Source organism: Channa argus, chromosome 17 (assembly GCF_033026475.1).
Source record: "Channa argus isolate prfri chromosome 17, Channa argus male v1.0, whole genome shotgun sequence".
In the NCBI taxonomy this organism is placed as follows: domain Eukaryota; kingdom Metazoa; phylum Chordata; class Actinopteri; order Anabantiformes; family Channidae; genus Channa; species Channa argus.
Window position 1 is genome coordinate 14,563,408 of NC_090213.1, and position 14,229 is coordinate 14,577,636.

A 14,229-nucleotide genomic window follows, 5' to 3' on the forward strand; every position below is an offset into this window, starting at 1 on the left:
GCTCAAAGAAACTCCTCCATAGTTAGCCAGCGGGGGGATACCTGCGACAAGGTCACACTTAATTACTGAAGCGTACATCAAAGTTTGCCTTTGGAGCCCGTGTCGCATTTGTTTATAGGATTAAGTCTCCAGCAAAGCACACCAAGCAAGTCTGTTTCAAGCCTGACCTTCTCAGAAGCAATAGAGTCATCCTTTCATTAGCAAGCAGGGTGGTCTTGCACCTCAGTCTCCTTCTCTCTTGTCCTCACTACATAATTGAAAATTTCCAGGAGCTATTTCTCACTTTTTGCCAGACTCACATCTTTCTCGTCTCAGATCTTTTTAAATTTCACAATTGTCTGCCACAGGTACCCCCTTAGAAAAAGAGAAGGTTTTCCAAAGGATATACAGCATATGCCTCAACTCAGGATCCGATGACACTGACATAACCACCTACATCGCAATGAGTTCAAAGTAAAGTGTAAGCCAGCCAGCTCAGCAAGAATCCTCCTACATCCTATACACTTCAACAGGAGATGAAACCGCAGGTCATGTTCTGTACAAGAGCTCATCTCTCACTGGAGATTGTGCTGTTGGTGGGGAAACGGGATACATTGCTGATGAGAAAATATGAACAGGGACATACAGTATAGCCTCCCCTCATTTCTTCACAGAGATGTTTTTTTGAAAGGTGGACAGTAATGAGGCACCTCACTGTGGCATAGATGCATAAAAAGCAAGGTTGCAGTACTAGTCACTGCTGTTTTTGCTCACCAGTTGTGTCAGTGCAAAAGTGCTGTTTTGCATACTTGTGAAATACACTTGACTTCAGAGCAGTGGTTCAACTGAGATCTGCTATGGTGACGTCCTTAACAGAATTTGGGTCTTCAGATGCTGGCCCACTGCTACCACTTAAGGACTGCTCTCACACTGACACTCACACACACACACACACACACACACACACACACACGCACAGTCTTGCTGTATGGAAAAAAAATAAATAAAACAATTCGTGTGTTTGGAGAGGAGTGTAAAGTGGTTGCACTCGGTGTCATCATCTGACAGTTTTATATCAAAGCCCAAGGCCAGACAAGGGGTCTTACTGAGGGGGAGCCTTCTCTTCAGACCTGGTACATTCTGTCTTAGAAACATCCAGTTTCTGTGTTATTGTGAGGGCTATTTATGAATTCCAATGTAATGGATGTGTCACATTGCATTTTCAAAACAATGACATTTTGCAGTTTTCCTTTTGTGGAAATCCAGGTGAAATGACAAAAGAAGCTTGCAGAAAGAGTTTGAAATGAATGATGACTTAGGAAGAGCAGTATTTACACTCACCACAAATTCTCACCACACTTTGCCCATTAGTAGTAATTAATTTAGATTATTAGGAGCTTGAGAATCATTTATTACAAAACCCCAACTTAATAAATGTATCAATTCATATGACCTAAGTTTAACCTTTGCTATTCCCTGGCTCTGTTCGGATCGGAGCCGAATACATAAATTTGAAATGCAGGAAGATGGAGGTGAATATTAAGCTTAAAAGCCAAGACTGAATATGACTTTTAAACTAGAATTCACAATGGAGACACACTGCTGTACATTATGCAGGTTGTTATGTAGTGTCTCATATTAAAGAAATCATGCGCAAACTAGATAAACTGTTAGACCACGACTTCCCAATCTTTCTTGCACTACATTAAGCTATTTTCACACTGTCAAACAGCCCACAAGAGCGAACTTATAATACTGTTGTTACTTACTAAAGATTAAAATATAAACAGACCCTGTAGTTACACTTGCACTCACATCTGAGGTATAAATTTGTCTGTCATGCTTAGATTCCACTTTGGAACAGTGAACAGTGACCTGCTGACAAAATGGTTTTCATTCTCTAAAGTTAACACGTCTTCAAACATGATTGAGCTCAAAGTTCCATCTCTACCGTCATAGGTTTCATTCATGGCTGTAGCTCAGTTGGTAAGGCAGCTGTTCACGGACCACAGGGTCAGTGGTCTGGTTGCCGGTTTCTCCTTGCTGCATGTTGAATTGTCCTTGCAGGTCAGGTGAGCACCTTGCATGGTAGCCACCACCAATGGTGAGTGGGCGAACGAGAAACAACATTGTAAAGTGCTATAACATTTACAGATTTACTTATTTTAACTAATAACACATATTATTGTATCGTTCAAGCTCATTCCGAAATATCACTTAAACATTCACAGTGTACTGTAGGATGTGATCTAGGCTACTGACATTACCCAAAGTCAAGTACAATAAATACAGAGTCAGAAGTTTTTAAATAGGAATCTGGTCAGTAGTGTTGATTGGAGATACTCAAACATTTTTAGATTATTTATAAGACTTGTCTGCTATTGTGATCTCTTGCAATGTCTTATGATGAAGAAACAGATATTATTTTGTGTTATTGCTACTTCTCTGTAGAACTGTGCAGCCTTGAAGACTCTAAATGCTCAACACAGAAAGCTCAGAAGTCGCAGTTGAGTGGCAGCAACCAAAAGAGTGGTTGAATATTTTCTGTCCTCCGCACATTTCCCACTGCAGGCTGAAGGGCGGTGACGACAGACTGGTTACCTTAAGTACTGCCGACCTACTTAGTGAAATGGTCGTGTGTTCTTTTGGGGGGCACAACAGGGAGGGGAAATGTAGGACAGACTGATTGCAGTTTAAAGTAATTACCACAAAAATAGCTTATAGTACCCTATAACATTCAAAGCTTCTTTTGTTCCCTGGTTCAGTATAAGTCCACAGCTCCAATCAACAACTGAGTTGATTGGGAAAGTATATAAATATTCCAAGATATTTTAAGACATTTCTATTGTAAACAAGATTGTGTGCACCGATCTGTACATTATATGTAACTGTCTCTCCGCTCCTTGCAGGAACACTAAACGCTTTCCTAAAGCAGAAGGGCCAGACCACCTCTGAGGGTCCGGTGTGGTCGCTAAGTGGTAACCAAGGTAACAACTGGAAGCAGGCCAAAGTAAGCATACATCCAACAGCGTCCTTCCAGGTGAGACCAAAAAACTTAATCAGTCCAATATGCAGCAGCAATGCCCCTGTTGCCCTCTATTTTCTTCTGTCTGTGTTTGGATGGGGAAGTCTTAGTTTCCTTAGGGGTTGTAATGATGTAGCACTTTACAAGCCTCGATATTAAGCAGAAAAGTGGATGAGATCCACAGACGTTGTTTGCTATTGAGAAAGCAATATCACTCATGGCTTGCCGTCAGGAAGCCTAATCTTTGTGAGTAGCGAATATAGAACTGTAATATTCTCCATCATTTTTATGGCTGCAGTTGTGGAAAATAATTATAGTTTTAGCTGCACCTCTGTGTCTGTGTTTTTGTTCCCACTCTCACTTCTCTCTGTTCTAACACCACAAACATTCTTAGTTTTAGATTTTTGTGACATTAAGTCCTTAAAACTAACACTTGCCACCTGCTGTTATTTTTTTAGGAGGGACAATTTAGTAAAATTACACTGTGTACTCACTTTTAGATTTTATACTGCAGCAGTGCAAATTATCCTCTTTTTGTGGTTTGCAAAGGCTAGATATACAGGAGGAAAACTTGTTTTCTCTCTCTAGGTGGTACTGGAAGGTATCCGGGGAGCAGGCATCGAGGGAGACATCGCCATCGATGACGTCACACTGGAGGAAGGAGAGTGTCGAGACCCGCCGCCGAGTGAGTGGCAGCGCACTTCTACCCGCTTTGTCAGCTGCTCTGTCTCTCTGAATTCAGGTTCTCGCTCTGCCCTTCTGGTCAGGGTGGAGATTTACAAGAGGGGATGTAATCTTAGACAGTTGCCAACACTGAACTACTGTTTCGTGTGGAAAAACAGTTGCCGTAGCAACAGTATGTAACCACATGAATAATAGCCACACTGGCTGAATAGAGCACTGTAATTGCGCCTCAGGAACAAACAGAAGGTAAAAACTGAAAACAAGACACAGAAAATGGCCTGCAGTTGACAAGGTGATATTGGGAGACAGACAAACGCTGTTCCTTTAATTGAATTCCTGTATTTATGGTCAGAGGAACATTATTTCCCAGAGTCTTTGCAAATTTAGTGGTCCCTTTAACATACCTTAAATGAATCAGGGTAATCATTTTTCATCGTTCATGTCATTAGTGGAAAACAAGCAGGCATCTAAAAGAGAATCAGAGTCAGTGGTCTTGGTCTGCAAGATGTAATCTTTTTACCGTTGCAACATTATCATTCAGCTTATTTTTCATTTGGATCCATTATGATTCAAAGAGACAATATTAATTCATTTGAAGTTATAGGAGTGGTCGCCCAGACTGAGGACAGAGTAATGTTATGAATTATGCAATTCAATCTCACATGATGAATCTTACATGACTTTATGGGATGTAAGAGGGAAAAAATGAGAAATATCTCATGAGGGCTAATCGGAGGTGACTCCTGACTGATGATGTTACTCAGGATGAATGGTTCAGAAAAGCTGTTTTAGGATCTGGCCACACAGGTTCAAAACCATGGAAAATATTGCTTATTTATTCTCTTACCAATGAGGAAGTTATTGCCATCATTTCTGTGTTTTGGCACCTTGCCCTTTTCCTTAGATAGGAAGCTCAGACGGAGAGAGAGAAATATGACGACACCCCCTGAAGCGTAACAATAAACACTGTATACGGTGTCTCGTTTCTTAATTTTGTACAAAGTCACAGTGTAAAAATGACATGTCGTGGTTTTTAGCTGTGCTGTTTCTGGCCTGGGAGCCGATACGTTTGGGATTCTTGTCATCACCTTAAGGCTGACAGGCAGCAAGCGTTGAGTCACTTACCAGAAAAAAATCGAACTTCCCTATAAAAAAACCCCACTTCTCACTTTCACAGTGTGGTTTTTGTTTTTCTGGACAGAAGCCAGAATAGATATTTCAGCTGTTATCTGTCTTTATGCTAAGCTACGATACCAGGATGCTGGCTGTAACTTCATACATGAGTATCAGTCCTTTGATCCAGCTTTTGACAAAAAAGTAATTAAGTTTGCTTCCCAAACTATTCCTTCAAACTAAGTCTAAGTTTATTCCGTGTTCATGTCTTCTGTTTTCATGTCTGGAGGCATTTTTGTGTTTTGTTCTGCGGCTTACAGTATATAAATACAGAAGTTACCATTCTTGTCTCTGTCTTTTGCCTATTCAGATCTCAGCTCCAAGGCTGCGTCCGCCTCCTCCCATATATGGCTGCTATGTGTCACCTTGGTGATGACCCTCCTAGAAGGTCAGAGGTGACCCTTCTCACTGTCATCTCAGAGGCAAATATTCAGACCCACCATCTGTGAGCTATACCCTCGGCATCCAGTCACCAAAGATTCATGCATCCTGATAGCAGCAGGGGTCCCCTGACAGACTTACAGAGGGACTCAAATTAATGAAAGAGAGAAAAAATAGTGATTAAAAAAGTTACACAAAAAGTAATAAAGATGAAGATGCGCTACTTTTTTAAAGACCTCTTTTCAGAAAACGCTCCTCGGTACAGGACTTCGGATGTCTTTATGAGCACAAAGACAGGTGGGCGATGAATAAGCCTGGACTTTGGCAAAAGAGTTCACAAGCTTCGAGGGAGGACAGTTTGTAAAGCACAAGAACAATTTTATGAAGTTCAGAAAAAAATCTTTGGACGGCGGTGGAATACAGACACTGCTGACTTTTCCCTGCTTACAAATACGTGGAACCAGACCTTTCTCTGTGTAACTTTATCTTAATTTTCTTGCACCAGATGCCAATCACTTTTTCACTCTAGCCCAGCCTCTCATCACACCTTGGCATTTCTTTCTCTGCTTGGTGCTGTACTGTAGAAAAACAAGGACTCTGGCAACATTTAGTTCTGTCTGCTTATTCCCCTGTAGCTGCCTATGTATCTTTTAACACTGTGCTCACGAGTCCAAGTGGCCAGCCGCGGGTATGGTGGCATAACAATAAAAGTAGAAGAACCAGCAGAGGTGTAGACAGAAAGCAGAGAGATGTGCAAGCTTGGGAGGAAAGGGAGCAGAGAGGAAGGCTTAGGAAAGAAGAGTGGAGGTAGAGAAGGAATGGGCAGAGATTTGAGAAGGGTCCGATTAGTGAGGTTTGATTTGAATCTTTAATCGGCGGTCTGTCCGTGGAACAGAAGCCACTTTACTTTCTGCCATGAAACAAAGTGCCTTCAGATTACAAACCGAACCGTGAGCCTGGGTGTTAAGCAACATCAAACACATCTCTGTTCATGTTTCCTCTGATGGGCTATTTTCTACATGTTTCTTTTGCCCCACAAGTGCTGATGGGAGGACATGTGTGTTCAGCGGAAGTATGAGGTTGTGCTACCCAGATTGTTCTCCAGATTCTACTCCAGATGGGACATTTGCCTCATGTGTGTGTGTGTGTGTGTGTGTGTGTGTATGTGCGTGCGTGCGTGCGTTTCCGTGTATGTGTCTGTATGTGTGCAGAGCTGTTTGTGGCTGAATGACTGTGTGTTTTGGTGTGTGTGCATGCGCCTAAGCCTACGCATAGTTCAACGTGAGTGCAGTCGTCCAGGCAGTGCTGGCAGACCCGGAGCACAGGTTTGAAAAGAATTTGGATAAAAGCAACGGCAACAGTGAAAGTGAGGCTCTGGATTTTTTTGTCTTTTTTTTTTTTTTTTTTTTTTTTGCAGAGAGACCGTTTAAGATCACACAGCAGGATAAAGACACTTCGGCGAATGAATACCCCACTGTCTCTTTCCATAATTCTCCTTCCCTGTGGGCGAGCTTTTTTTTAACAGGAGAAAAGAACAACTGCTGAATAAAACATTGCGTTGTACAGGGAGGAGAGTAGGAACTTTGGGACTGCAGGCTCTTCATTAGGGTGATATGTCTCACCCTTACCCTCCACCATTTATATGGAACAATATGAGAATAAAAGATAATAATGACCATAATAATAGTCATAATATTTTATTACTCTAGCGAGAATGTTTCTCTGCTTTTACACAAACTGTGAAGATTGACTGTGGAAGATCTACCTGAGACAATAACCTTAACCAGCGGGGTTTTTAAAAAATGTATTGTAAAAAAGAAATTAAGAAAATGAAAAATTCTGTTCATTGTTGGTTATGACAAATGTTTTGATGACTTGTGTCTTGTTTTTATTTTTTCTGTTGAAGATGACTTAACTTCCTTTCTCTTCTTGTTGTCTCCCTTTGCATTGCTGAAGTATCAAAGCTGATGGAAGTATAAGAAGTAATCAATCAATCAATCTGGTAACTGTATAACTTGTAAATGTTAAAGAAGCTCTATTCAAAGGTTTATGATAAATGTTTTATGTTGGAGTACAGGAAGCACAACATACAGTTTAAGGTCTCAACACATTAAATCCATTTTAATATTTCTCTGCACATTCATGACCTACAAGTTCATAATGCATCATTTTATTATGTTAATTTTTATAATGCAAACACAGCTCTAAAGTGTGCAAGTGGAACCGAGTCAGGAGTATGAATGCAATCATCATGCTGAGTTCAAGGTTCATGGTGATGTGGTAGTTCAGCATATGTAGCCTCTAAAGTGGAAGCCTGGGTTAGTCTCAGTGGGTCATGTACATGTGTGCGCATAAAGCTGTGTACAATAGGTGTGAAGAAACTGTTACATGTAAAGATGATGAACATGCTAAGCAAAACAGAGCAGAATGATGAGCATTTCAGGGCATCCTTAAAATATCAATATGTTATTACAGAGTCTACTGTGCATTTCATTTCTTTTATTTTATTGTTTGTTCTTCAATCAGGCCCAGATCACAATGAATGTAAATGGAGTTCTGGGGAGCGGGGTTGCTTTCTTACGGTCTTAATAGATGTAATATTTTACTAAAACATGTTTTTTGTGTGTGCTTTTGATGATGAAAATTTTCATAGCTTGTTTTGGACACATCGAGAACGTAAAATTTGACTTTGTCACAGACTTTGACACAGTTCCCAAAAATATCAGCTCAGACAAAAATATTAAATATCTAGTTGCTATATCCTCCTGTGGTATATAGTATGTAACAAAAAGTGCCAAAGTGCCCCATGTAGTATTAATGTTACTAATTATAGATATGAGTTTCTAAAAATATTTTGGTAACTGTTTCTTTTACAGCCATTGCGAGCACCTGGTCAAATTCATAAGAAGAACAGAATAATGAGCAAACCATAGTTAGCTACACCTCTTAAGAAGTGAATTGTTTTAAATCCCAGCTGGATTTACAAACAGGAAAACCTTTAGTATTACTTTACTATTACTGTCAACTGTTTGGGGAAATTAGCTTCATATTCTAGCCACAAGTCTAATGAGAACATTGATACCAGTCTGTTAAATCTGAAGCTATAGCATGTTAAACTCTTAGCACAAAGACCAAAAACAGGTAAACTACTCGACAAGATGTGTCTTTTCACAAAGTAAAAAATATATATACTCTTTGTGTAAAAGACACAAAAACTAGGGAGTAAAAACAGCCAGATGTGTTTTACAGGATGTCGGGCAACTACTACCAAGAATTGACCTGGAACAATACTGCTTGTAAAACCACAAATGCTACATTGCTACATTTGGTTTGTTTACAGATCAAATTTCTGCGCAGTGTTTAGTGAATTTTACAATTGCTGGTTGGATGATTTTCTCATCTTTGGACAGAGACAAACTGGCTGTTTTCATCTGTTGCAAGTTTTTGTACTAAGCTAAATTAATCAGCTGCTGCCTGTAGCTTCATATTTAGTGTAAAGACCCAAGAGTGTTATCAATATCCTTATGTAGATTTCAGCAGGAAAGCAAATTTCCCAAAAAAGTTTCAGCTATTGCTTTAAAATAAAAGCCTAAGTTTAAAACATATTTCCACATATAACATAAATGGTATGTTCTCTAATGTATTATCCTTTCAAAAGTGTGGCTGCTCTCATGTTTATCCTCTTTTTGTGGTGTATATTATTAAATACTGGGAACATTCATACATATTTACATTTCATGTGTGAAGCAAATATTGACAAATTGTCCCAGAACGGCAAATAAAATTGGAAAAGAGAAGGAAATTTTTGTTTCCATGGTATTTCAGCGTTCACCATACCCTTAATTTCCATTTCTGTGCAATTCACACACCTTATGTCGGCCTCTACCTGTTGTATGTACAAGAGATGTGCGCCTGGTGAGTAGCTTACACAATCAGCTTCGCTCTATTTATTGATAAAAGTCCTCCAAGCTACTTCAAAGTACAATTGGATGGGATTAAGAGTTTTGAATATGTAAACAGCGCTTATGTGACAGCTTGCTTTCTTGCAGTGTTTACTGACTTTATTTTTATGATGAGTGCCTTCTGTAGTTGTGGAAAGTGTGAAGTGCCCGTAAACTAACCGGGGGAATTTGATATGAGCTGTTTTCTGATTAGATGGGTGCTGGAGCTGAAGGTATCCGTGTGTCCAAAGTGTTGTGTTTTCACATCGCTGTGCCTGGGCCCAGAACATTTTGTGTGTGTTGTTTTTTTTTTTTTTTTTACCAGCAGCACTTAAGCATCACGTTTGTGTCAGCAACCACTTTAATTTCATGCTTGTGGAAGTGTTTGCATAAGTTTTAAAAGGTTACAAAAATAAAAATTAGCATTTTCTCTTAGTGGGTCCTTTTTAAGAATCTATTTGAATCTATTAATCAAAAAACTAACAATAACATAAAAATAGGTCTCAAAGAATGTCAAATACTACTTTCCAGTAATATTTACCACATTTTTCAAAGAGCAAAGCATCAGTACAGGCAGAGTACTGCCTGTAGTACAGAGTTTTCATAATTTGACTTTTTGCTCATGCGTCACAATCTCTGGCCTAATAAGCTGACTAGTAGCATCCAATGATGTTCCTACAGCTGTAGAAATCATATAATGGCCAGTGCCATTATTTTTGATAATGGTATTGGTAATACCAGTAGCACATGAATGCAGTAATATAGTTTTAGGGCAGCTTTTAGTTTCATGCAATTAGATTAAAGAGCTATAAAATAAAATGTAAGGAAAATACAGCATAGAATTCCTTTTTAGACTAAATGTTTACTTGCCACAGCTTTTATTCTCATTAAGCTCTGTGCATCATAAATGAGGTGGTTGGGTCTGTTGTATTACATTCCATTGTTCTGGTCTGAGAAATATTTCTTTTCTTTGTAACACAAATGAAAACAAACATCACAACTCAATTTTTATTGCATTGGAAAGGCAGTAACCATTTTTTTAAGTGGGAGGAGGGAAGCTGCAAAAGCTACACAGACAGAAACAGTGTTTTCCTTTTTAAATGCAGTTTCCCCATCTTTACTGAAAACATAACTCTACTATTGTCTAAGCTGTATATTCATCTTAGTTCAACTGAAATGAAATCAGCTACTGTGAGATATGACAAGGTCCTGGATTACCAAGGAAACAAAGAAGAACTAATTCTCTTTTCTTTTATTTGTTGTGTGAATTGATGAAAACATGGATGACATGAGTGCATGAATGTCCCCAGTGCTTAAATTAATATCATTAAAATGGACTGTAGCATTAAAGGATGTGGGGTGTCAGTGTTTGTGCGGATTGAAAATAAGTGCTGCAAAATACAACACTGTACGTCAAAACCCACGTACTTTGATAAATGTAGCACACTACCCATGGGCGTGGAGCCATGACCAGATTCTATCTGAGAAAGTGTAGTGTATGATATTCAGCAAATAGAAAAGATCTTGCTAAGAAAACGACGTTCTGTTCAATTACACTGTCAAACTCAGGCAGTTTCCAACTGTATGATTGCTGCTTCAATAGTGTTCAGCAGTAATGTTTCACATTCTTACTTAGTTACAGCTATAATTACCTGGTAATTTGTTATTCTTACCTTATATGTGACTGCTTAATACATATGTTCTGTTTGAGGGTTTCTCAAAGGAACAGTCCCAACACTTCTTTCTGCATGGAAATGTTCTCATTTTCTGTTCAATCTAGAAAGGGCTTTGTCACATTGTGCCATTCATTGCACTATTTTAGCTCCCTGAAAAACCATTCCATTCCACTTGCGCAATATAATTGCAGCTGGTAGCCCTAATTATCACTTTCTACACCCCTCGTTCTTCGTATTGATTCAGCAAAAGGGAATTGGTGCCAAGAGGGTGGAAAAGCATTGTGTTTAGACACGGCCAATACGACAGAATTGGCAATGGTAGTGAATTTGGCAGTCTGAAAACAGGTTCATATGAAGCACAGGAACAAAATGTCTGTCATATTAAACCTGAAACATTACTACAGTGTTAAGCTCTTTTTTTTGTCTTTAGAGTAAAATTGCCGTCTGAATGCAGTAAGCTTCTTTCAGTTGAACACAGTTACTAGGCAGTGGGGAGTGACTTCTCTACACGAGGCTGACTGCAGTCAAACTAAATGCTGGGAAAGGTAGACACATTTCAGAAATCTCATTTTACTCTGTCAGGGAAGAAGCACTGTGTTGTTATTTGATGGTGTAGCTGCTCAGTGTTACAACTTTACCAGTGGGAAAACTGCCACCTTTTGCTACCTACTCTGTCTGTTGTTGGAGTGAATGCCGCTTCTTCTTGATGGCGTCCTCTCCTCTGCATCCTCTGTTTCTCTCCCACCGGCTCTGATCAGGAATCACATGCCACACAGGAGGAATATGAATCCCCCCTCTCTCTCTCACACACACACACACACACACACACACACACACACTCATACTTGTCCAGATATTTACCATAAGTGCAGCTGATTGTGTGCAGGATTACGAAACTGAGACGTTTGCAAACATTGAGAAATTCCTCCCCTCCCCCATCCCTGAAAAGACCCCTACAAATGATTATATTTGATGCTGTAATATCAAGGTTGAGAAAGCTGTGATGTTATTTATCTTGTTCTGTACCAACACCCTGTAATGATGACCTGTCACTCTTCTCTGTTTTGTGCTCTATATTTAAATATGATCAGGCTTCTTTTTCACTGTATTTCTTTGGATTTATCACCCATTTTTGTGCCCTACCTGGAACTAATGGAAAAAAATAAAGAAAAAGAATATTTTATGCACGGTGTCAAATACATTTTCCATTGTTTGAGATATAATAAAGTACAATAGAATGCAGTACAATGCCCCCTATTCTAAGCTTAGTGCTGAAACACAAATCCTCTTGTTTCTGTGGCTTGCCTGTTCTTGACACCTCTGTCCCTGTAGTTTTTCAAAAGGAAAGCCAAGTTATTCCCATGGTGACCACCTGCCCCCCACTCAAAGGGCTGCAAACAAAAGCTTTTGTGTTCTGCAAATTGTTCTTTTGACAGTACTCCCTAGTTTGTGGCTCAAGGAGCTAGCATGCTTGCTTTCCTCTCAGAGTTGAGAGCATGTGAGTGACTGTAGTGAGAAAAGGACATCGGAGGGAAAGACAGAAGAATAACAATAGGGTGTGGAGGGACTTGAAAGTCATCCAAAGGTTAGACAGCAGGGGCCTGCTGACTGCAAAAAGCTTGCAGAGAAACAACCAGAGGAGAAGTTACTGTACACAGTCTGAAATGACTTTTACATTTATGTTTTCCTGAGCTGTCGCAGGCTTCTGTGTGCTAAAAATACAACAACAACAACAAAAAAGGCCGAACATGTGGTAAGAGAAACTGTGTGTTGCCGACGAACAATTCTTAGTGGAGTTTATTCTTGCTATACAGCAATGTTTTACATGCACTTCCTCATTATGTTTGTTCTCATGCACACTGAGCTAATGGTTTTATTCTATTTGGCTGATCAGCAGGTGATGGCACAATGTCAGGGACATTAATGAGCCAACAAACAGCAAGCTAGTCAGCTATGGACGGATGTAAACGATGGATGTTTCTAACTTTAAACAATAGAAGAGAGAAAGTAACTGAAAAGCTCCTTTAATGTATTATAGGGTTTTCTAGGAGTAGATCAAAAATTGGAGTATTCACTTTAATGTTGAGGGTGACAACACAACCAGAATAGCTGCTTCCTGAATCCATGTTAAGATACGGAAACTTAATTTTCAATCTGACTGTGGCCTTCTACCAATTTTATTTTCGATAGAGTCCCTTTGCATTCACGAAAGGAAACTATCATAGTTACAAGATCTCAAGGGATTATGAGAGCAGACATCCTGGTTGAACCAAAAAATAGTAATTTTTACACTTCTGTTTGTGTACAAATGAAAAAAATAAAGATTTGATCTTTGTAGTTTTTTATGAGAACTTAATAAAGACATGCAAGCTAATCACTTCATGGCTGTTACATATAAATTTGGTCAAAGGAAAGTGAGGTACAAAGCAAGTAAAATAACTCAAGCCAGGGAGAAGTAAGGTGCCAGACAGGGGAGAAGAGTTTTCTTTGGTGCATACAGTAAATTGCAAAGTAGTTCTGTCTTCAACAGGTTTTTGAATATTTGCTGTAACCCTGCAGAGTGTGCAGAAGTAGGTGGCTCATTAGCTCGTTGCACCAGCGTGGGACCCCTAAGATGAAGAGCTTGGCTTTGGATCCATTGATGTGCGGTAGAGGGACCACCACATATTGTTTATTAGCAGAGTGCAATGGGTGAAAGGGATTGGGGGCCTGCATGACGGTGTTTAGGTAGGAACTGAGTGAGTGTCAGAGCTTTGAACCTGATATGGGCAGCTACAGGAAACTAGGGATCTGAACAATGTTGTGCCGTGTCGTTTTTGACAAAAAGTAGATGCGCTGCTGCATTTTGGATCATCTGAAGAGGTTTGAATGTGCCACAAGCAGCACCGTCAGCAGGACATGGCAGTAGTTAATAAAGTTGATCAAGTTAATCATATTATAAAAGAGGAGAATTCAAAAAGCAGAATCTTGTTGTTCCCAAAGTAACTATTACTGAGCTTTGATTTAGTTTTAAAAGTGTTTTAAGTACCAGATGCAAAGTGCCAATCATTCTATAATGACAAATGCAGCAAAGTTAGGATGCACAGTTTTGAGTTGTTCCTCACAATGAGGCTTTGCTGTAAGTGCTAATGCACTATCCACCTCATACTGGAGTCAGTTTCCCTCAAGGCCATGTGGTGTCCGGGCTCCTTTTGGTAGTGTTTTTTCTTTGTTTTGTTATGTTTTGATTCCAGAGTGGAGGAACCTGCCAGTTGTGTTGTATTCTCCCCTGTACCCTGAGGGAAAAGTGAGAAAGTGTTTTGTTGTTTTATGAGTTGCAGATTTTGTCATGAGTCTCTCATTAGCCGTGGGGCTTTCCTAAGGCTGCCAT

The 14,229-nt window shown here is 39.6% G+C and overlaps 1 protein-coding gene across 5 annotated transcripts in view; it reads left to right on the plus strand.

Annotated features, from left to right (window-relative positions):
* Positions 1–12,042, plus strand: part of LOC137102594 (MAM domain-containing glycosylphosphatidylinositol anchor protein 2-like) — a 169,081-nt gene extending 157,039 nt beyond the window's left edge. For all 5 annotated transcript variants that reach the window (XM_067482259.1, XM_067482260.1, XM_067482261.1 and 2 more), the window contains 4 exons: positions 2,889–3,019; positions 3,593–3,689; positions 5,172–5,249; positions 7,199–12,042. In XM_067482259.1, coding sequence (XP_067338360.1) covers positions 2,889–3,019; positions 3,593–3,689; positions 5,172–5,249; positions 7,199–7,221 — 329 coding nt within the window. In that variant the 3' untranslated portion in view covers positions 7,222–12,042. The remainder of the gene's footprint in view (positions 1–2,888; positions 3,020–3,592; positions 3,690–5,171; positions 5,250–7,198) is intronic.
* Positions 12,043–14,229: the final 2,187 nt, after the last annotated feature.